Source organism: Diabrotica virgifera, chromosome 2 (genome assembly GCF_917563875.1).
Source record: "Diabrotica virgifera virgifera chromosome 2, PGI_DIABVI_V3a".
Classification (NCBI taxonomy): domain Eukaryota; kingdom Metazoa; phylum Arthropoda; class Insecta; order Coleoptera; family Chrysomelidae; genus Diabrotica; species Diabrotica virgifera.
In genome coordinates this window covers 53,274,279-53,299,573 of record NC_065444.1, presented here as the reverse complement: position 1 = coordinate 53,299,573, position 25,295 = coordinate 53,274,279, and the positions used below count along the sequence as shown (strand labels likewise).

The window sequence follows — 25,295 nt, the reverse complement described above, 5'->3', positions numbered from 1 at the left end:
GTGGAGGCAGTACAAACGAATGAAGAGTGATACAATCCAGTACTAACGCAGTACAAACGAAATAGCCTATTTTCGACGTTCAGAAGGCAAAGAGTGCAGAGTAGAGGGTAGCATGTCGCTGGCCCCCCAGGCCAATATAGACGGGTCGGGGCGGTACAAACAAAATAAGGGCAATACAATCCGATACTAACGCAGTACAAACGAACATACCCATCCCGGACCCCGTGATCGAAAAAAGGGATCCCCCTCCAGTCAGATTTAAAAGGGTGGGGCAGTACAAATGGATGAAGGGTGATACAATCCAGTACTAACGCAGTACAAACGAAATAGCCTACTTTCGACGTCATATGGCAAAAAGTGCAGATTAGAGGGGTAGCATGTCACTGCCCCCCCCAGGCCAATCTAGACGGGTGGGGGCGGTACAAACAAAATAAGGGCGATACAATCCGATACTAACGTAGTACAAACGAACATACCCATTCCGGACCCCCATATCAAAAAAGGTGGGGATGGCATGTCACCAGCCCCTCCAGGCAGATTTAAAAGGGTGGAGGCAGTACAAAAGAATGAAGGATGATACAATCCAGTACTAACGCAGTACAAACGAAATAGCCTATTTTCGACTTTCAGAAGGCAAAAAGTGCAGAGTAGAGGGTAGCATGTCACTAGCCCCCCCAGGTCAATCTAGACGGGTGGGGGCAGTACAAACAAAATAAGGACGATACAATCCGATACTACCGCAGTACAAACGAACATACCCATCCCGGACCTTCAGATCGAAAAAGGGGGGATGGCATGTCACCAGCCCCTCCAGGCAGATTTAAAAGGGTGGGGGCAGTACAAACGAATGAAGGGTGATACAATCCAGTACTAACGCAATACAAACGAATGAACCTTTTTTTGACCCTCAAATCGAAAAAGGGGGGATGGCATGTCGCCAGCCCCTCCAGGCAGATTTAAAAGGGTGGGGGCAGTACAAACGAATGAAGGGTGATACAATCCAGTACTAACGCAATACAAACGAATGAGCTTTTTTTTGACCCTCAAATTGAAAAAGGGGGGGCTGGTGACATGGACCTAGAATAAGGTGCAACCACGAGTTTTACCAATATTACAAAGATTCCTTTATAGCAAATTATACAAAAATGCAAAGATCGGGCTGGGCAGGTTACCTTATAAGAATGTATAATGACAGAACGAAAATATGGAAGAAATAAATACATTACGCATTTCTTCTAAGATGAGAGAAGACAAGCTAACCTTAAAAATTTAAAAGGAGAATTGGGACCAGGCATAATGAAAGATGAAGTGATATATGCACTAAACACGCTAAAGAACGGAAAAGCTGCAGGTCCAGATCAACTGCCAGCGGAAATTCTCAAACTAATGTAGGGGGACAAGATTCATGTAGAGAAGAATGAATCATTTACAAGAATGAAGCTTCTCTGCTGCCGGATCTTAAACCTTGAGTTAAAAATACGACTGTTGAGGTGCTATGTGCTATTCATATTATACTACGGTATGGAATCGTGGACACTGAAGAAAATTGACGTGAGAAGACTGGAGGCATTCGAGATGTGGATGTACCGAATAATAATGAAGATCTCATGGGTAGATAGAATAACCTATGTACAGGTACAGGTAATGAAACGTATGGATAAGAAAATTGAAGTACTTCTTACAATTATGAGAAGATCATTAAGATATAAGGGACATGTGATAAGGGGAGATAAATACCTACCTAATACTCCAGGTCATTATGCAAGGAAAAATCCAGGGAAAAAGATCCATAAGAATCAGACTTAACTGATGGCTAAAGAACCTTAGGGAATGGTTTGGATGTAGTAAGAGGCAATGACTGTAACGCCATAGGAGTGAGGGAGAGATGCTACTGGTTTTGGTACCGCTCCAAGGTAGAACAATAATGGAGCATTGTTCAACGACAATAAATTATTGTTTATCTATATGCTTATCTAGGTGCTTATTCTTTAAAGTGATGGGTAAATTGGTTACTTATCCAGCCAAATTATTCTGTGGTTTAAAAATTTCCCGTTTTTGATTTTTTAAATATGGTTTTCTCTACTTTAAGAACACTGGTGACGTAATGCATCCTATCTCACTCCTCTATCTATAGAGACTGCCTCTGTCAACTGGCCATCCACTTGATGTTGGCAGTTAGGTGTAATATAAACTATATACCTACCTATGGGCTATGATTCTCTTTCATCAAATCCTGCTTCTTAAAGTGCTTGACACACTTTCAAACGAATTTCATCCAGAACGGGTTGTCAAACAGGGATGTATACTATCTCCACAATTATTCATATGGAGAGCATATATTATGAGAAGAGCACTTGAAGGATGAGAAAAAGGCATCTCAATAAATGGTCATAAAATAAACAACCTACGTTTCGCAGATGACACAGCCCTTCTTGCAAATAGTCAAGCAGAGCTGATTGATCTTATACGACTGGTTGAAAACGACAGTCAAATATTTGGTCTGCAATTAAACATATCAAAGACAAAGATCATGATAGTGGATAGACTACATAACTATCATCCACACATAACCACAATTGATCGGTTTGAGGTTGTGAGCTCATACTTATATCTGGGATCATTAATCACAAACACAGGGTCACTACAGGAAGAAATAAAACGTAGATGTGATCTAGCAAAAGTCGTCACAGCAAAAATGACCACAATATGGAAGGACTGTCAAATTTCAAGAGCGTTAAAGATGAGGTTGATCAACTGCTTAACACTCCCAATTCTGACCTACGGATGTGAATCTTGGACCCTGAGAAATTCGGAAAGAAGAAAGATAGAGGCCAGTGAAATGTTCTGTTGGAGACGAATGCTACGAATTCCTTGGACCGACCATAGAACAAATAATTCAATTTTAAGAGAGCTAAAAGTTAGCCAACGACTCTCCAGTAAAGTCCATCATCTCCAACAATTAAAATACGTTGGACACGTTATAAGGGAGCGTTCAAGTATTACGTAACGCGATTTTTGAAGATTTTTAACCCCCCCCCCTACGTAACGCACTCTTATGGAAGTTTAACTATTGCGTAATGCAATTTTTAAAGATTTTTGCCCCCCCCCCCCCCACCCAACCTGCGTTACGTAATACTTGAATGGCCCCTAAGAGCAAACACAGAAAACATGGAAAGACTCATTATACAAGGAAAGATGGAAGGCCGAAGATCACGAGGAAGATCTCCAACAAGATGGATCGATCAGATTACAGGAATATGCAAAAGACCTATGCATGAATTAAAAGAAATGACCAGAGACAGAGATCTTTGGAGACGGACAATACACGACATCACGTCGACCACTACACTCCCTCCGGGGGGGTCAGGATTGAAGAGAGAGAGATCGGCTATGATTCTCTTTCATCAAATCCTGCTTCTTTCAAGATGGCTACGAGCTTATCAAGTTTTACTCTATCAAATAATGCCTTTTTGTAGTCGAAAAAGGATATAGCCCGATCAAAGAACAATCTGACCCAAAAAAAATAAAGGAAGGATGAAAATTTGGCAATAGGTAGTTGAAATTGTCTATTGGTTATTATATAAGAAAAAGTTTACAATTCTACATCCCCTCCATTTTACAAAGATTTTTGTAAAATGGAGGGGATGTAGAATTGTAAACTTTTTCTTATATTATAATAATAAACAATTTCAACTACCTATTCCCAAATTTTCATCCTACCTTTATTTTTTTGAGGTTTTCGTAAAGTTTCGTGTTCTTTGATCGGGCTAATATGGCTACCATCTTTTCGCTAGCTTTTGAATCGAATAGGTATTTTTGGTTTGTTGGAAGGCCAATAGAAAAAAGTAGTTAAATCTAGGGAACTAATTACCGCTATCGATATAAATGTTCAAAAACATTTATCAATATTTATCTTAAAGATTCTATTACATATTTTTCCATTCTATTACAGAATAAACGAAAGAAAGTAGAAGAGAATCCTTTCTATTATTTAAAAGTTCGCTTTTATGCCTAGATTTATAGCTACGACCTACTGAACGGTCATCAAAGGATTATTTATGGCATCCATTTCGATTGATAAAAGCGTCGAAATTGGTTTCATAGATACCAAAACAGAACAGTGCTCTGTCTTTGTCCGTCATCCGTCGGATCCAGATCCACAGAACAGTCCAGCGACGCGTAAACTTAATGGGAGCGATTCAAAAGCTATAAAAGTGTTTTATGACTTGTACTGGCCCTTAAAGTTCTCCTCGAAGATTGCGGTTTGTCAAATATAATCGGTTTTAAGTTAGCTTTTGTGATTTATAGCATTATTCTCTTAACGATTTGGTTTTAATTGCTAAGCGGAAATTCCTTCCTATCAACTTTATTCATTGGAAAACAAGAGCATGGCTTGTTTACTCAGAAGGCTGTAATTACTTAACTGAAAATTATTAAATAATTCAAGGAGTCGACATTTACTACCTAAAAATTCACTTTTTAAAAGGAAAATATGAAGGAATTAAATTATATACAACGTAAAGGTATTTTTTTCTTGCCTTGCTACAGTAGGTATGTACTTGTATATATTATGTATATGGGAGATAAGCATCGGAAGTCCCAATGTATTGTCAAGAATTCCTCAGTCTCCCGATGGAGTAAACCAGGAATTCCCTGAATTCTTTTACATCCAGCACTTTGAGTTACATATTATAATTTAATAACCAAACGATTACTCAAGGCAGGCAGATATCGTTTCCAAATTATCTTAGAAGATATTAGTTAATCAAAAAAGTGTATGCGAAGAACAACCAACACTTACAGAGTTTTGGTTTTAAGGATGTTGTAGGTACAAGTACAAGTGAAGAACTTATTTTTACACAAGTTTTGTCCCAGCGTTCAGAGATCTCAACTGTGATATTTACATTCATCGACCTCAGAAGGCATTTGATAAAGTCAAACACGATACACTAATACTTATCTCAAAAATGAATATCCATTTTCAATTTCGTTGCAACACGAAACTACAGCCACACCATTATTATATGCTGGCACATATGCTGCTCTCTCTGACCCAACTAGGACAAACTCCGGCGTGCAGTCACGGATTGCAACTAACGAAATGGCAGAGATGCCCTAGTGGCAACTGCTATAAAAAACTAAGTTTTCAATTTAATAGCACATAAAACAACATCCAAAAATTTTATTCTACATTCTACCAGACTGAAAACAATGGGAACCTTCTCTGGTGACACCTCCGAGGCTTCTACAATTTGCAAGCCATAACGGATGCTGATACTAAGGAAGATGAGGGAATTTTACAATTTATAATTCACGTCCCATGTGCTCAGCGAGGTAAAGTTCCAACGAGAATGGTTTCCTTCGTACTCCAATCGGAGTAAACATGTAAATCAAAAATGAATAATATTCATTCAACAATCAATATTCATCCATTTTCAATTTCGTTGCAACACGAAACTACAGCCGCACCATTATTCCAGTTCAATCAGAGAGTGCAGCAAGCACCTCTACCGGTTTCGAAACTTATTATTCTCCCATCAGGAGGCACATATGCTGCCCTCTCTGACCCAACTAGGACAAACCCCGGCGTGCAGTCACGGATTGCAACGAACGAAATGGCAGGGATGCCCTAGTGGCAACTGCTATAAAAAACTAAGTTTCGTGTTGCAACTGGGTTTCGGCTGTAGTTTCGTGTTGCAACGAAATTGAAAATAAATATTCATTTTTGATTTACATGTTTACTCCGATTGGAGTACGAAGGGAACCATTCTCGTTGGAACTTTACCGCGCTGAGCAGATGGGACGTGAATTATAAATTGTAAAATTCCCCCATCTTCCTTAGTCTCAGCATCCGTTATGGCTTGCAAATTGTAGAAGCCTCGGAGGTGTTACCAGAGAAGGTTCCCATTGTTTTCAGTCCGGTAGGATGTAGAATAACATTTTTGGATGTTGTTTTATGTGCTATTAAATTGAAAACTTAGTTTTTTTAATACTTATCTATATTAAGAAGCACTGGCATCGATAATAGTGACCTTAGAATAATCAGCAACCTGTTTTAAGGCCAAATAGCAAAAATTCCAGACAGCCAACTGAGCGAAGACGTTGTGATGAATACATAGTGTAGTTATGAATAAATATCAGACAGGGGTGAGTCTTATCTTTTTTCGTATTTAGTCAGAAAATATAATTAAAGCTGCCCTGGAAGACATTGATGAAGGAGTACGTCGGAATAATTTCTAATATGCAGATGACAAAACAATTTTCCCAGATAGCATGAAAGGTCTACATGCACTAGTTACTAAGGTAGGAGAAACGAGTCAATAATCTTCTTCGTCTAAAAATATGTCTACCTTCTATTGATGGCAACCACATTGACCATTCTTATGCTATTCACAACAGTTCGAAACATATCAGTTGATGTTAGACCAGTCAATTTCTTAAAATTGACCAGCCAGGATGTATACCTCTACGTCCAAGGTGTCTCTTCCCCCTCAATCTCCCCATATAGAATCAACTGTAGAAGTCGGTATTCATTATTGCACATAATGCGGCCTTCTTCTATCGCAGGTTGGACATCATCATCGCCATGCAGACTCGACTGTCCCTCGAAAGAGTTCTGCACTACTGCATTCAAACCAGTACCGGATTTAGTTCATGGACCGCCGGGGGCTAGGTCATACTCGGCGGGCGTAATTTCGGCCGGTAATCCCTTGGCCTACCTGCATAAATCAAGGGGTACCATTTATGACAGGGGTAATTTCGGCCGAGGGGTTGATGTTTACGATGAGATTAAAATATTGGTAATTACACTCCTGGGGTACTCTACACTCTAATACCCGAAAGTTAGGTTTTGACGAAGCGTTAGGTCTTCCTCCTTTGAAAATTGTACTGTGTAATATATAATATTATAATATATTAATTTTTTAAAATTAGCAAAATTTCGGTTCAAAACGAATAAGAAGTAATTAACCCTTAACTACAGACATCCGGTATTTTTTACCGGCGGGCATTCCCAAAATGTGGATTTCGTGGTAACCTCACAACTTACAAGTTCATGTGTCTCTGTACCTCTCGGGCAGTTTGTATAACAATGCTAGTCAAAGCGTGTATTGTGTATTGTCAATATTTTCTTTTCTGGTACACATCAAAAATCTTAACCGGTAAAAATTACCGGATGTCTGTGTTAAGGGAGTATTTTTATATGAGTACTATATTTGTAAATCTGAAATGTTTACATTATTTTTTTGTGCTTTTGGGGAAAAAGTAAAGAAATGGACTGTGGAAGACATCCTGGACCTTCAATGAAGGTTAAATTTGAAGATAAAAATTTTGAGGCCACTTTGCAAAAATGGAATTGCCATTTAATTTTATTACAATTTTACCCCTTGCAGATTTTTTTCATGGATGTAAAAAATTTTCGTGGATGCTATTTTATATTTCCTTTGTGATTCTATGTTAGGTTTATTTGTTAAAAAAAAGTTTAAATTTTTGTCCATAGCATTTATGGCCGTTTGTTTCAATAGACCAAAAATGTTACCAAAATTCTGGTTTAATAGATTATTCTTCAAAAATCTTGTATTATATTATTAAAATCACTCATTTTACCATTTTTCCCATATCTAGAGACTCCATAAAACACATAATGCAAAACGGTTTTGTTTTTTATTATTAACTTTATATTTTGACTCTATTTTATAATGACCGGTAAAAAATACCGGGAGTCTGTAGTTACGTGATAATATTGGGATGTCTGTAGTTAAGGGTAAAACCTCCGGCCGAATTTACCTACCGGCTTTTAGTACCTGCCCTTTTTCCGGCCGAAATTACATCCGCCCGGTCATACTATACTGCCACTCTGCAGTAGGTATAGATGCGTCTTAGGTTAACCATTCATTAAAACAATTTAAATATTATTAGGTAATTTATTACAAATATACAAAAAAGCCACAAAGACACAAACTCACAACTTATAGGTAAAGTAAATTAACATAATTATTTACAAACAAATTTTCCTGGACTTCCTACTTGCAAACAGTTCGATGATTTTATTAAAATCTAATTTTGTAAGCAGATCATTATTAATATTTAAAACAGCGAACGAATTTAATGTTTCTTCCCTCATCGTATTTCTCAAATGATTTTTGCACCGTTTTAAAGTGGAAAATGATCTTTCACCAGTTGCATTAGCAACCATCAACGTTAAGAAGATTCTTAGTGCTATTTCTACGTTTGGGAAGGTTGCAAATATTATTTTTATGCAAAACCTTCACCACAAAAGTAGCACTATGAGTTGTTGGATTTTTATACTCAACTTGGCCTAGTACCCTAGTAGTGACATTATAAAATGTTTTAACTCAATACCCTCACTTGCTAGAGATGTATTAAAGTCATTCGAATAAATATTCACTAATACCGACGCTTTGTCTGAAATCACGTTATCCTCTGAAAGAGGTAGAGAAAATAAATATGAGAAAATGATGGCAAGATCTTCATACGCTTTTATTCTAGATTTCAGATTATTTGCCAAATACCTAATCAATTATTGTTTTATAAAGTACTTGGGTTCTAATCTTATTTTGCGGTGTAAGGATGGATCTCTTCTCTATCTGCTTCGTCAAACTGTAATTTTCTTTTGTGACTTCTAATTTCTTAGCTGTATTCCGTTTGTTGTGATAAGAGCTGCCCCTTTTGTTCAAATAAATTACATTTATCACTCGTAAGAGACTCGTAAAAAAGTTGTAATGAGCTATTATACAAAGACGAACATGTATGTAAGTCCATATTTGCGCTTTGTAAAGATTTACTGGCTAGGTCAGTTCATTCCAGTACTTCGAACCAAAAGGCAATATAAATACCAAATTCTAACGTAGCCATCTTTTTACCGCCCTGAACTTGGCACCCTTAATGATAGCACCCTTCCAAATTTTTAGAGTTCTGAGCTCTTTTTGAAGAGTTCTATAGTTCTCGCCGGGGTGCAGAAAGAGTTCTGCAGTTTAAATGCCGTTTTTTTTTAAAACGAATTTTGGGGTGCCAATTTCAGGCCGCACCCCTTTTGTGCGGAAGGGTAGTTCCAGGTGCACAATTTGGAAGAAAATAAAGAGTTCTAGAGTTCTCAATAGTTTTTTTTAAGAGTTCCGTCATAGTACGCGAGTTAGGGGCATTTGAAAAAAAAGCGAGGATTTGCCGCCGCATGCGTATTGAACGATACTTGAGAATTTTTATAGTTTAATATTATTATAGTATAATATTATTATAGACTAAAAATAGCTTTTCATGGAGCAAATCGAATCAAAAGGAGCAAAAAAATTTGTAAGACAATATTAACATTTAAACAATCGATGCATATTCCCTTTTTTTATCAAAGTGTACTAAAAATTTAATGTATATTGAATCTCGAATTAGTAATTATTTACATAAGAATTTTTGTCTTTAATTATACAAGTTTATGAATAATTTATTCATAATTCATAAACAATAAATTAGAGTTGTTATATTTTTGTTAACCGCCCTGAGCTTGACACCCTTAATGATAGCACCCTTCATGAATCAAAGGATTATTATTAACCATTAAACTATATCTGCATATGTGGTTCATCTTTCTTAAATAAAAAATATTTTTTGCCTCCTTTTTATTTTAAATAACAAATACAAATTTTTTTGCTCCTTTTGATTCGATTTGCTCCATGAAAAGCTCCTATTTTTAGTCTATAATAATATTATACTAAAATAATATTAAACTATAATAATTCTCAAGTATCGTTCAATACGCATGCGGCGGCAAATCTTCGCTTTTTTTTCAAATGCCCCTAACTCGCGTACTATGACGGAACTCTTAAAAAAAACTATTGAGAACTCTAGAACTCTTTATTTTCTTCCAAATTGTGCATCTGGAACTACCCTTCCGCACAAAAGGGGTGCGGCCTGAAATTGGCACCCCAAAATTTGTTTAAAAAAAAAACGGCATTTAAACTGCAGAACTCTTTCTGCACCCCGGCGAGAACTATAGAACTCTTCAAAAAGAGCTCAGAACTCTAAAAATTTGGAAGGGTGCCAAGTTCAGGGCGGTCATCTTTTTGTGTAAATTGTTTGCTTGAGGATAGACTAATCGTTAGAGGATAACTCTAAAAGTGCTTGCTTTATATCTTGATAGCATAAATTAAGAGCTTTTAATGCATTAAATCGTCTTCACCATCGAGTCACATTAACTCTTTTTGGAACAAATTTTGTATGACCACAATTTCTCAATAGATCAGTGAGTCGTTTCCATCTGTAAGCTGAAGCTGAGAAAAAAACATAAATTTCTTCGACAACTAAAAAAAGAAGTACTTTCCATAGTGCATTCTGCTGCAACCCCATAAATTTGAAATACCGCCTCTCAAAATTTACCGCCAGGGGCTAATAGTCCCATAGCCCCCCCCCCTTAATCCGGTACTGATTCAAACCATTCACTGAAGTTCTTAAGCCAGGGTATTCTTCGTCTTCCCACATTTCGCTTTCTTCGAATTTTACCGTCCATAATAGGTTGTCACACAAATGTCCCTAAGTACTAAATTTTGCGATGACTGAATACTGAATGAGATGTCTGTTAAAAAGTAAATGGAGTAAATGATGCATAATATTTAGTTACACAATTACTTGCTCTAATTACTAAAAAGATTTACTTACCGGGTTGCAGTTAATTTTGGTAAAATATTGTGAATAAATAATAAATGTAAAATTTTCGAATATATTAACGTTATATATTATAAAAGAAATTTGAATATACCGTTTTTTACTTCCTGACACGATAAAAAATGAAAATAGCAATTAAATGAAAACAATTCTTTAAAATTGACATTCTTAGTCGAACCAGGAGTTTTTTCTCTTGGGTTCGGGATATTCCCGGCATACATGTTTTTTCGGCTGCTAAACTCCAAATGTCAAAGCCTTCTTGTAGTTGTTCCACATTGCCGTGCTTAACTGGTCGACTGTCCAGATTTGCTCTAGGGTTTCTTTTATGTATGAATGAAACTGTTTCTCTCTGTTTTGCATTATATGTAGTTTATTTGTCTAGTGCCCCTTTCTTTTTTGGCGTTGGAAATTCTTTGTCACAACTTGGCTTTTACCAGGAAGTGGTCTGAGTCAGTATTTGCGCCTGTGTAACTTCTGACATGTATTAGGTTTGTAAAGTAGTCCATGTGGTGAGACCGCTCCCGTCTGGAAAAATTTCTGATTCGGTTTCTTTGTGGATTCCTATTCAAAAATGTCCTCTTTAAACAAATCTAAAGGGTGCCGGGCGGAATTTTTGGGCAGAAATTGTTTAAACAATTTTTTAACCAATGGTTCAGATTTAAGACACGCCTTCACCCTCCCGTTTGTGGGTAGGATTTGCTAGTTGCATCTACAAGAAGTTTCGACTACAGCATTACTTGGCACCTATTAAGAGCATCTATTTGGCAAGGATACTATCACCAAGACCCTTTCACTAGCCGTTGTTCACCCTTCGCCTTTCTGATACAAGCTTGAGACCTCAATGGCGTAGTTGATATCTCAATCTCGACATCAAATCTTAACTTTTTTTATTATTATTATTCCTGGTTATTTATAACGATTTTCGTCTTCCGGTTCCCAGTTTCCTGGGAACCAAAGATCCTTTCAAAGATTCCTTTGCGACGTTCCCTAGCCAGGATTGTTTCGGCCTTCCTCTCTTCCTTCTTTCACCCCCTTCTTCTTTCTGCACCCTTTAACGCTCTAACACTCTGCCATTTATATATTTTCACAGTTGGCGAATTATTGTCAAAAGTGTAGTTATATTTTTATGGTTAAATTAAAAATAGTTCTAAATGTTCCAATGCATTTATTCGAACACACACTTTGTGAATGTTTCTCTTCCAAAACGTGTGGTAAACAATATTTCTTCACACCATGTTAACTATTTGCCTTTCCAATCAATAGAAATAAATAAGAAAAAGGTGTTACAGTCATATTGAAATCTATTCCAAGGCGAAAACCTTGTTTTCGAGATAAATCTCCGTTATTGGTCTCACACAAATTTATTTCAATATTATAATTCAGCGTCTCGAAAGTAGAACTCCCATTCCCACCATACCCAACAAGACCAGCAAGATTTATTACGAAAAATCTTGTTCCTTCTCCGATAAATGCTTCATTTGAATATCTGAAATTTATTAATCTATTTAAATAAATAAATTATATGGGACGTTATTTAAATATTATATCATTATAAAGCCATGGTATTACCTAAATAACCATAACTTATGCGATAACACTGCTCATATCTATTTTACTGTACCATTATTATACTTTTTAGAAGCCATTGTGATAATGCTTATCTTTCTTTTCTAGACTGGATGAGTCCCTTTGATCGGGTCGTCTGTGGTGAGTACAATGGTACATATACTTTTTTATTTATTTTATTAACTAATGTATTTAGTTTGATTTTACTAACATTAGTCTTAATTAGATTAGAAGTAGAAATAGAAAATACTTTATACAGTATGGTGCAAACGTTTGGAATAAATTCGATATTTCGTAAGCCAGTGACTTAAAGTAAAAATCCTGAGAAACAGGTTGAGTTTTATTTTTGAATTATGATTTTTTGACATGTATACCATATTACTAGTGACGTCATCCATTTGAGCGTACTGACGTACTGGATGATTTTTTAAATGAGAATGGGGGGTCGTGTGCCAGCTCACTTCAAAGGTTATTCAATTCTCTCTTCAGTAATATAAACATTGACATAATTATTTATACAGTGTGTCCAAGAAAATTATTTTAAATTAAATTAATTGAAAAATAAAGAAGAATGTATATATATAATCTATTTAATTCAAAATACATTCTACTGCTAGCAGAAAAAAAAATAAAATGTTTATTTCATAAACAAACATTGTTTTTCGCTTAAATTGGTTGTTCTAACTGCCAAGAGGCAGATGAGTGGCAGCTTGAACATTGAAATTAAGCGAACAGTAATGTTTATTTATGAAAAAATAGTTTTTTCTGTTTTCTGATAGCAGTAAAATGTATTTTGAATGAAATAAATTACATACATTCTTCTTTTTGTGTCAATTAATTTAATTAAAAAATATTTTTCTTGGACACCCTGTCTAAATAATTACGTTAATGTTTATCTTGCTGAATAGAGAATTGAATACCCTTTCAAATGAGCCAGAATATGACCCCTATTCTGGATGCCCAGATGGATGACGTCACTATCACGATATATATGTCAAAAAATCATAATCTAAAATTAAAAATCGACCTGTTTCAGGTTTTTTCCGTAAAGTTGCTGACTTACGAAATAACGAATTTATTCCAAATATTTGCAACATACTGTATAGAAATTATATCGTAAGGTTAATACAAGAATAAAAACCAGCTAAACGCAATATTTCAGCTACAAAAGAGCTGATAATATGAATATTTCGTGGCGCGAAAATGTATTTTCATTGTGATGTAAAATAAAATTCTAGTTTTATTTCGAACGATTTTTCCATATTTGCTAAATTTGCGCACAAAAATGCACAAAAGAGTAACCTATAAAGTTTGCAGTTTGACTAACGTGCTTCAAATTTAGCAAATATCATGGAAAATCTTTCAAAATAAACTATTATTTTATTACGAGGAAAACAACGAAAAGCCCCAGATACAAAGTTTACTACTTTTTAAACAATTAGAATAATTGAAATAAAAATATAATAAACAATATTTTAAATCTAAGACTTTTCCTTAATAAACTGCTTTCTGGCTGCATCCCATATCTCCGGATTTTACAATATATAATCACGTAGAGACGACGAAAATAGGAGAAAGCAAATAGAGGACACTTAGGCCACGCATTTACCTTCTCTTCGTCTAGGAAAAGGACCGAAAGACAGTTTCTAAATACTCAAAAACTGAGTAAAATGAAAAAGATAAAAAAAGGGTTCAAGGCAGGTTTTGTTTATATTCGATTCAGAGTTGGACTACCATCTCCATATAGCAACTATTTCAGCATCCTTATGAATCATCAGTGAAGTTTATGCAGTCACAACTCTGAAGGGAATATAAACATTCTGCCTCTTTTAAGGCAAACCATCGCGATGCAATGAACCCACCTTTTGAGACGCAATCTAGCGACATCTCTGGTATTACGAGGAAAACAACGAAAAGCCCCAGATACAAAGTTTACTACTTTTTAAACAATTAGAATAATTGAAATAAAAATATAATAAACAATATTTTTATGGTTTGCCATTGTTTGCCTTAAAAGGGTGTTGGATGGTTTGCCTTAAAAGAGGCAGAATGTTTATATTCCCTTCAGAGTTGTGACTGCATAAACTTCACTGATGATGCATAAGGATGCTGAAATAGTTGCTATATGGAGATGGTAGTCCAATTCTGAATCGAAACCTGCCTTGAACCCTTTTTTTATATTATTTTATTATCTATCAAAATGAAGATACATTTTTGCCCCATATAATGTTCATATCAGCTCTTCTGTTGCTGAAATATTGTGTGCGCCACTCATTCTTACCGCGTTTAGCGGTTTTATTCTCTCTGTCAAGGGTTTTTCAAAGTTTTTTTTAAATTAAATGTATGAACTTGAATGTAATGTTTCCCGATTACACGTTAAGCGTTAAACCACTAAACCATTATCGCCGAAATAATCTAGTGTTACGACGCTAAACTTGTGATCGAGCAATCCAATTTCATATCCCAGCAATCCTAATATTTTTTTTTCAATATTTTGGAATGGCTGGTAAATGAACTCTGATTGTCCAATCACAAGTTTAGCGTCGTAACCATTAGGGCATTTCGTGGATTATAATTTTGGAGCTCGATAACTTCTAAATGGTTTAACCGATTTTGATCACTAAACACGCGTTTGAAAGGTATTGACAAGTAGTGTCTGATGCACATAAGGTCAAATATGATATTTGGGCTTTTATGGGATTTAATGAGTTTGAAAACCTGTTTTTTCTCATGGAAAATTGATTTGATCACACTTATGAGACCTATAACTTGAAAATTCAATTTTTCTTAGATATGAGGTACACACCGTTAGACGCATCCGGAGTCCTCCTACAAACTCTCGGTAATTGGTGCAATTCGTAGGCGGAGATTTTGAGTAATTGTCGAAAAACTAAAATTTTCAAAGTTCAATTTTTAAGTTTTCGTCTATACTGGGTCGTGTGTATGTCCGATCTTTACCACCTAGGCAACTTTTGAAGGCTGAACTCAAGCACCACCGATTTGGTGTATTCACACAAAAAATAATATGCCCTGTTCCTGCTGTACTTACCCAGTTCTATAGCTGGCTTATGGGTGGTCAAATGTCACAAACTGCAAAAATTCTAAATCGGTCCCGACCCCCTCTTGAAAAAAAATTCAGAACGGATAACGTTTCTACACACGTACACACACAAACACACCCAGCAGCAAAGATTTTCCCCCAAACTTGAATAGTATAACCGTTTTTCAAAATTAGACTTGCAATGGAAAAGTGTTGTTCAATACTATCAAAAGCCGCAGAGGTAGGAATTAAATTTTTGTGAATTTTGGGGACCAGCCCGAAAAACCAGCCAGAAAAAAGTGTTTTGTTGGCGGTCAGCATGTTTCTCCAGTAGTGCGCCTTAGAAGCCCACTTCTTTCGGTCTAAATTCTTTCACTTTTTCCTGTCCTTCACTTGTTCTCTCCAGTCTCTTCTACGTTAGTCCTGACGGTATCAAACCACTTCCTTCGTTGTCTCCCTATTCTTCTCTTTCCTTGTCTTCCTGCTGGCAAAACTCTTGCAAAGTTCCTTTCTTCTGGAATTCGTGAAATATGTCCCAACCATCTAACTCTCTGCGCCCTGATTTTAGGTCTCTTATATATCTCCATTAGTTTCTGGTTTGTTTTTCTGCGCCAGTCCCATTGGTCTTGCTATTGTTTCATAAATTCCAATTTTGACAACCACGGTTACGTTTTTTTGCATTCAACAGTGCGTTCAATGATCCTACTGCTTTGCTACCTTTTAACAACCGCTTATCTGTTTCTGTCTCTTCGTCTCCTCTATTTGTAATTGTTATCCAAGGTACTCATATTCAGTTACCTTTTCAAATTTTTACATTCGTCCTCAATCCATTTATTTTCTTCTGCATTTTCCCCTCTTATTTCCAGAGTATTATCTAGCTTATTCTTTAAATATTTTGAATATTTTTCGGATATGCACATATTTATGTTTTTAATTTAATTACCTTCCCCTCTGCAAGTGTTTTATAATAGTTGTCTCACAATAAAACACTGAAAAACGTTTGTTTTTCTATACTTCCACAAAATTTATTACAACAACTATGTTATTACTACAGCGGTTTCGGCAAAGTGCCTTTCTCAAGTGATATATTTAACAATGTGTTTGCCTTTTTAAGTCTTTAACTGAAGAGGTTGAGGAGTGGGGAGCTGTTTGTCTCGAGTTGGTCATTCAGAATTATATCTGTATTTTTCAATTTATTAATTTCCATTGATTCTAAAAGTGATAGCTTAAGGCCTTTATTTTGAATATGTAGAATTTGAAACTCTTCATTGAAAGAATGATTATGATCTAGAAGGTGAAGTGCGTATGTAGAAGTGTCTGTTTTTCTATTGTTGAAAGCCCTTTTGTGTTCTGCTATCCGTTTGTCAAAAGTTCTGCCAGTTTGACCGATGTAAGTTTTCGGACAGTCACCACAAGTTAGTTTGTACACACCACTCTGTAGTTGCTTTCTCATTCGGCTTTTATTGTTTTTAATATGTTTGCTTAAGTTGTTGTTAGTTCTGAAAGCTGGTGTTATTCCTTTCTTTTTTATGTATCTGGCCATTTTTGTTGTTATTTTGCCAGTATATGTGAGAGAGCAGAAGGTACTGGGTTCTTTCTGTGGTGGTGGATACACTAATTTCAAGGCTTTCTTATGGAGTTTTTGGTTTAAAATGTTGTTAACTGTTTGTTCGTTATAGCCATTGTTTACTGCTATTTGTCTAATGATATTTAGTTCTGTCTCGAAGTTATTTTTTGTCATAGGAATTTCTGTCAGTCTATGTATCATGCTATGGTAGGCTGCTAATTTGTGTTGTGTAGGATGGGATGATGAATTGTGTATAGTTGTGTCAGTATGGGTAGGTTTATGATATACGGAGAACTCATGTTTGTTGTGTAGTCTGGTAATCGTTACATCTAGAAAGTTTATGGAATTATTCTGTTCTGTTTCTATTGTGAACTCAATATTAACTCAATATATTTAAAAAAGAAAGGAATAACACCAGCTTTCAGAACTAACAACAACTTAAGCAAACATATTAAAAACAATAAAAGCCGAAAGAGAAAGCAACTACAGAGTGGTGCGTACAAACTAACTTGTGGTGACTGTCCGAAAACTTACATCGGTCAAACTGGCAGAACTTTTGACAAACGGATAGCAGAACACAAAAGGGCTTTCAACAATAGAAAAACAGACACTTCTACATACGCACTTCACCTTCTAGATCATAATCATTCTTTCAATGAAGAGTTTCAAATTCTACATATTCAAAATAAAGGCCTTAAGCTATCACTTTTAGAATCAATGGAAATTAATAAATTGAAAAATACAGATATAATTCTGAATGACCAACTCGAGACAAACAGCTCCCCACTCCTCAACCTCTTCAGTTAAAGACTTAAAAAGGCAAACATATTGTTAAATATATCACTTGAGCACTTTGCCGAAACAGCTGTAGTAATAACATAGTTGTAATAGTTGTAATATTGTGGAAGTATAGAAAAACAAACGTTTTTCAGTGTTTTATTGTGAGATAAAATGAACTTCCATCAAGTAACGGTCGAATTCATCAATTATTTTATAGTTGTATTTATGGGGCCTAAATCTATTTTTTTTATTGAATTTGATGTGCCGTTTCTAAGTTTTCGCTTTTCTTTTAGAAGGTCCAGAGTCTCATCAGTCATCCAATGTTTTTTCCTTTCTATTTTTTCTCTGAGATTTGTGTTGTTGTTAGCTTCGGCCATCCACTTCTTTGTGTATTCTCACGTTTTGTCAGCCAGGGTAGGTCAGCTTTTGTTAATGCTTCTCTAAATTTTCTGAGTGCTTTGGATTTAATTTTTCTCTTTTATTTGTAATTGTATTCTGTGTAGCTTAATGCGGAATTCTGCTTTTAACATTTTGTGGTAGGAACCACAGTCTGCAGCTGGTTTTGTCTTCATGTTGACTACTGAGCTTCTCGTCAAACAAACAACTGTAGCAAGTATGAAAAGTAAATATGAAAAACTGTAGAATCCAACATTTTCATTGTTGTTTGGTTAATTTAATTTGTATATTATATACAAATCGCAGAATTTGCTATAATGTTTGTTTTCTTTTAAATTTTGCTGTTTTTAAAATTTTTGCCACCGTGTATTATCGTTGGTTCTATGACTTGTTTACAGTGTAATAATGGCAGGCGCCTCAAAAGCGCCTACAAGACACTATCTTTTTAACATTTTTCCTGATATTTAATACCATATTTACATCAGCTCTATGATAAATAGTGAATGGCCTTTGGCACGCTACTGACCTTTCATAAATGTAGGCAGACAGTGGGCACCTATATCAGTTATTTAAAAATATTATCTAAGCTCAAAAAAGTATTATATTTCCATAATTATGTAAGTTCTGTAAAACAAGGAAATGCCCCTCGTGTAGTAGCTAAACATACCATTAAATTAATTTTATTAAAATTATTTTAATTTTTTGATGGTCACCCGCTGGGGAAAAAATGTAAGAGTTATTGGAATTGCTGTATTTATATGTAAGAAAATCATTTTTGAACAGCGGGGGGTTCGGTAAAATGTCTCTATTTTTATACAACGTAACAAAATATACGAGCATGTAAACAAGTACATAGTTATTGCTGGAAACGGAATATTGATTAATTAAAGTATTACTCAATATGCGACCTTACAAATATGTAGATATAGAAGATTCGTAACACAACTTATTTAGAAAATAATTTTGATATAAAGCCGTAAAAGCTCCGAAATAAAGCACGTTATACAGGGTGTCCCGAAAAGATTGGTCATAAATCTGTGCTCTGTGCGTAAAGAGAGTTAAGTCCTAAAACACCGTTTTGAACACGTTTAAAGTTTGCAACGTCGCGTTGCGCACACAGAGTCAACTTAATAACTCATTAGTGTACAGTGTGTTAAGTCCCAAAATTGTGGGACTTAACACACTGAGTCTTCCTGTTTCTTAAATAATCATGCGTCTAAGTTCAGGACTTAACACGCTTTACACAGCTTGTTTTTCATTTGTGAAAAATGAATATCCCAGTTTAGAAATGGAATGTTACTTCACAAATTATACACACATGTAGATATCAAATTCTAACATACAGATAGTGCATTGGCTAATTTCGACCATTTTTGGACTTAACTCGCTTTACGCACAGAGCACAGAAATTATACCACAGATTCTGAGGTCAAAAATAGGTTGATTGAACCTCACTTACCTATATACAATAGTGCACACAAAAAAAGTTACATTTGAAGTTACAAAATGAAAATCGATTATTTTATAAAACTCTTAGAGATTTTTTTATTGAAAATGGACATGTAGCATTCTTATGGCAGCAACATCTTAAAAAAAAATTAAAGTGAAATTTGTGCACCCTATAAAAATTTTATGGGGGTTTTGTTCCTTTAAACCCCCCCCCCAAACTTTTGTGTACGTTCCAATTAAGTTATAATTGTGGCACCATTAGTTAAACACAATGTTTTTAAAACTTTTTTGCCTCTTAGTACTTTTTCGATAAGCCAGTGTTTATCGACATATTTTGAATATTTGTCGAATCCACCACATGTTTGTATATGGTTAAAAGTACGATTATAGAGACCTGTTAATAATACATAATCTGAAAATTTATTTATAATTTACATTTTTAGGTATATTTTGAAAAAGAAGCCACATCTCGATAAAAGGTGACTTATCAAAAAAAGACCAAGAGGTAACAAAGTTTTAAAAACACTGTGTTTAAGTAATGGTACCACAATAATAGTTTAATTGGAACGTACACAAACATTTGGGGGGTTTAAAGGAACAAAACCCCCATAAAATTTTTATGTAAATATATTAAAAAAGAAGCCGCATCCCGCATCTCGATAAAAACTGCCTTATCGAAAATATAATAAGAGGCAAAAAAGTTTTAAAAACGTGTTTAACTAAAGGTATCACAATAATGAATTAATTGGAACGTACACAAAAGTTTGGGGAGGTTTAAGGGAACAAAACCCCCATAAAATTTTTATGGGGTGGACAAACTTCACTATAATTTTGTTTTAAGATGTTCCTGCCATAAGAATGATACATGTCCATTTTCAATAAAAAATATCTAATAGTTTTCGATATATGTATGTAATGAAAAAATTCGATTCTCATTTTGAAACTTCAAAGGGCTGTAACTTTTTTTATGAGCATATTTGTACTAAGGTAAGTTAGGATCAATCGAAATATTTTTGACCCCAGAATATGTGGTATAATTTATGACCAATCTTTTCGGGCCACCCTGTACTATGCGTTAGTCCCAATATGTACTTGGAAAAAGGGAACTTACACGAGAGACGTCTAAGGATAAAAATATATAACACAAGTGATACCTGTGCTTTATGTCAGTGAAAACCATTTGACCATTCTGGAAAAACGTAAGGGCAGGAAAAATGGAATGGAGGTGAGACACTTAAGAAGGATAGTTGGAACGACAGAATCAGATAGATTAAGCAACGAGACGTATTAGAAGAATGGCCAACCAAGAACCGATAATGAGTAAAATAGCAAAGAGACAAATGAACCGGTATGGGCATTAGATTAGGATGCAACCCAACAAAAGGTACATGAAGCAAAGAACATCGTAAAAAGAAAAAGAGGCAGACCAAGAAAATAATAAATATAACAAGTAGTAGGGGCGGGAAAAGGGAAACAAAAAACACTCGATGAATTGAAAATAAAATAGAAAAAAATGGAAGAGATAGGTGAATCGAAATTAAAATAGCTATCCCGAATCCGACACCCTGATAGGGTGCCCCAAAAGTAACGGAATGGTCGAATATTTCGCGAAATGATCATCGGATCGAAAAACTGAAAAATACGTCTTCGATATTTTTTAAGAATCTATCGAATGACACCAAACACGACCACCGACTCCCCCCTGGAGGTGGGGTGGGGATAACGTTACATTATTAAATAGGAACTCACATTTTTTATTGCAGATTTGGATTCCCCTCGTAAAAATAAGTAGCTTAATCGAGACATTTTTTGAATTGCGGATAGATATTCACATATACAGGGTGTCCCAGACTAATTTAGCCAGGCTATATCTCTTAAACGAATAGATATTTTCGAATGGGACAAAAACTGATCTATTCCATTTGTAATACACTGTAATATGGCGTAGAAAAAATCATCCCCTAAATATTCATCCCTTAGTTACAACCCCTAACCTAATTTTTTTAATAGCACCCTGTACATTTTTTTATTGTTTTGGATGTGGTCTTCGATCGTCTATTCAACATATTTTTTAAAAATAAAATCGGTTCGTAAATAATCAAGAAAATATCAGTTTATTTTTGTTAATTTATGTGTCCCAGACTAATTTATCCAGGCTATATTTCTTAAACGAATAAAGATTTTCGAATGATCAATGACAAAAACTGATCTATTCCATTTGTAATACACTTTAATATGGTGTAGAAAAAAATCATCCTCTACATAAATCATCCCTTAGTTACAAGGTGCTATTAAAAAAAATTAAAGTTAGGGGTTGTAACTAAGGGATGAATATTTAGGGGATCGTTTTTTCTACGCCATATTACAGTATATTACAAATGGAATAGATCAGTTTTTGTCCCATTCGAAAATCTCTATTCGTTTAAGAGATATAGCCTGGCTAAATTAGTCTGGGACACCCTGTATATCGAAATTATAGAAACGGTCTAATATCTCGAGAAATACACGAACCATCTTAACATATTTATATGCCATCATTTTGGCATCCACCAATTAGTGCCACCCCTAGCCTTCCCCTAATCTACTCATTCCTAATTTTATCCGTTTTTGTTACTTCACTCATCCATCTAAGCATCTCATTTCCGCCATACGTATTAATTTTTATATATCGGTCATTATCGCTATTGTTTCTTAAGGCATTGAGGATTGCCCAAATTTCTATTGAGTCAAATGTTTTCTCGTAATCTACAATAGCTATCCAGAGTGTTATATTGTATTCGTTTGATTTTTCGATTAGAATCCTACTTTAGATACTTCTGTGTAAAATATAAATATTATAATGGAGACCAAAACTATGAGACACATGCCGAATTAAAAAAACGAAATTAAAGCAATAACAAAATTAAGATTTGAAGAAGAAAGCTAAATTCATGTTTGGAAATATAAGAGATTCCGAAAAGCTATAGAAAAATTTTCAACCATTCCTACTTCAATCAAACTCTACCCGCGGGCTCCACACTCTCGGCGAAGTTACTTCGCCAAAGTTGACCGAAGTCCGAAGTACCCTCTCACACTTGTTCTACTTCGCGAGGAAGTGCGATACCGACAAATGCGAGCACCACACTCTCGGCGAAGTTACTTCGCCAAAGTTGACCAAAGTCAGAAGTACCGTCACTACACACTCGTTCTACTTCGCGAGGAAGTGCGATACCGACAAAGATCCCTTTGACTAGGACGCGCCAGACCGACAGAGAATCGAAGTAGAACGAAGTGAGGCAAAGTTTCACAAGGTGGACGGCGTTTTAGTCAAAATCTGAAAGATTTTGATGTTTGTTGTTTGCTGTTTTTATAAATTAAAATCGCTTACTTGCATACGAAAAAAATAGTCCTTTTTGTAGTATACAACAGTGGCGGCCGGTCAGGGTCGGCAGTGCCGACCCACACATTGATTGATGTATAGATTTTTTAATATTCAATTTAATCAGAGTTTATGTAATTTTTTGTATCTATGAAATAACAAAAATCTGTTAGATAATTTTATTCGTGGTTTTTAAAAGGATTCGACCAATCCGAGCGTTAAGTGATCCATGCGCATAAGAGACTTTTTAAAAAATGAATGATCCGAGCCATGCCATCCATCTGATGCCTCCTCTACATATCAGCAGACGCGTCTGCGGATGCATCTGCCGATGTATCTGATGCCTCCTCTACATATCAGCAGACGCGTCTGCGGATGCATCTGCGGACGCATCTACCGATGTATCTGATGCCTCCTCTACATATCAGCAGACGCGTCCGCGGATGACATCCCCGTATGCATCCGCAGATGTGTAGATGGGGTAATTTGGTCGTCTGTTGTTTATTTTTTGCATCTGCCGACGCGAAAAATAAACAACAGAACACCAACAGACGACCAAATTACCCCATCTACACATCTGCGGATGCATACGGGGATGTCATCCGCGGACGCGTCTGCTGATATGTAGAGGAGGCATGACTGTGCCGGCTAGCCGACCCTAGTTCATCCCTAGCGTGACGATTTACACGTAAAACTCAACGAAATAACAAGTCGATGAGCAAGCGAACATACGTTTCTGTCCGTAGGCAGATACGGCAGGTACGGCACATAAAGATCTGCCGAGGTTTCATTTCGAGGCATCGCATCGGCAGAAATTGTAAAAAATAATCACGCCGTTTTATGTCGTTGAATTGATATTGTAATTTTTTAAGTTGTCAGGAATTATCATTTATTTATAGATATATAATATATAATATCGTATAATCGTTATATATGATATAATTATAGATAACTAATAAAATTGTTTAAGAAGTACGATTTGGAATTTTCTAATTTACTACTTTCTGATTCTAAGATATTTACGGCACGTCTAAAACAGTACAGAATGAACTAATAAAAAATATAATCAATAACGTTATTGGATCTGAGATTCAGAAAACAATTTGCTTTTCGCTAGAAGTAGATGAAACTTCTGATGATCATGTCATTCACAATAATTATCAATTGTTGTCCTATACGCGTTACGTGATAATGAGAGGTTTTTAGGTTTTACAGACGTGAGTAAAAGCAATAAAGCAGAATATTCTTTTGGTGTTTTAAATAACAGATTAAAATTTTTTGATATCAAAGATAAATTGGTAGGGCAAACTGGGGGCAAACTTATGACGGCGCTGCCGTGATGTCTGGTGAATTTAAAGGCCTCCAGGCAAAAGTTAAAACTATTGCACCACAAGCTCTATTTACTCACTGTCATGGGAATAGAATGACTTTAGTTTTGCAGGATGCGTGTAAAAAACTTAAAGAATATCGTCGTTTCTTGCCAGTTTAGCTCGCCCGGACTACTGTTTTAGGACAATTTGTTTCGAAAAAAAAAAAAAATGCAAACAGTTTGTCAGACACGATCGAATTTTAAACCTCTGTTAGTTTTCACTGTAGTAGATTTTCGTGAGCAGCTTTTGGAAGTTTTTTTAATTTATTATCGAAGGCGACGATTTTGAAAGTTGTGATGTAATATCTCGATCCGTGAAGCAATCGGTTTGAGAACTTTCTTAAATGATTACTCTTTTAATATTCTTTTAAATATTTTTAAGAAAGTGTTTGCCCAAACCGATTTGATATTTAGTCCAGGGCGCATATGTTTTGAGATGGACGTTGAGAGGTGACTCAAATTTTTTTGCAAAGATTGCTTGAAAATAAATCAAATAATAATATTTGAGTTATCCTCCCGCTCAAAAAGATACGGAACATTGTTTAAATAATCAAAATGTCAAAAATTGAAGGAAAAATTCGAATTTTTTCTTCGTTTTTTGATTATAACTTTAAAAGTATTCATTTTCGAGAAAAGTTGTACTGACATAAAAGTTGCGTAATTAGATTTTCTACAATATAGAATTGGTTAACAATTTAAAAAATAGTCACCCTAGTTGCAAAATAGCAATAATTGCGAAAAAACCATACAAAAACAAGTATTTGCATTTTACGTTTTTCAACCATTTATGCTAAACTTAGGACCTTCATATTTCACCCAGAAAAACTTTATGATACAGTAATATAATACTGTAAATATCATTAAGATTGGTTCAATAGATTTGGCAAAATAAATTTTGCAATCATGCTTTCGCAAACAAAATTAATTTTTTCAAAATGTTACAGGACTGAAAATAAAGCAGATAGCAAGTTGAATTTTTTTTGCTTATATAAGTGTACTGTAGCTTTCATTTGCAATTTTCAAAATTAAAATTGATTAATTACCACGGCGTCAGAAACTTTTTGAAATAAACAATAATTTTTGGTGCTGCGCGCAGGAC

At 35.3% G+C, this 25,295-nt stretch overlaps 1 protein-coding gene across 2 annotated transcripts in view; it reads left to right on the top strand.

Annotated features, from left to right (window-relative positions):
• Positions 1 to 25,295, top strand: part of LOC114346319 (homeobox protein abdominal-A homolog) — a 378,791-nt gene that overhangs the window by 16,035 nt on the left and 337,461 nt on the right. Inside the window, exon 2 of one of the 2 annotated variants that reach the window (XM_050642572.1) lies at positions 12,346 to 12,378. In XM_050642572.1, the coding sequence (XP_050498529.1) occupies positions 12,346 to 12,378 (33 nt within the window). Of the gene's footprint in view, positions 1 to 12,345; positions 12,391 to 25,295 lie in introns of both variants that reach the window. The other variant, XM_050642571.1, reaches the window with a different exon arrangement.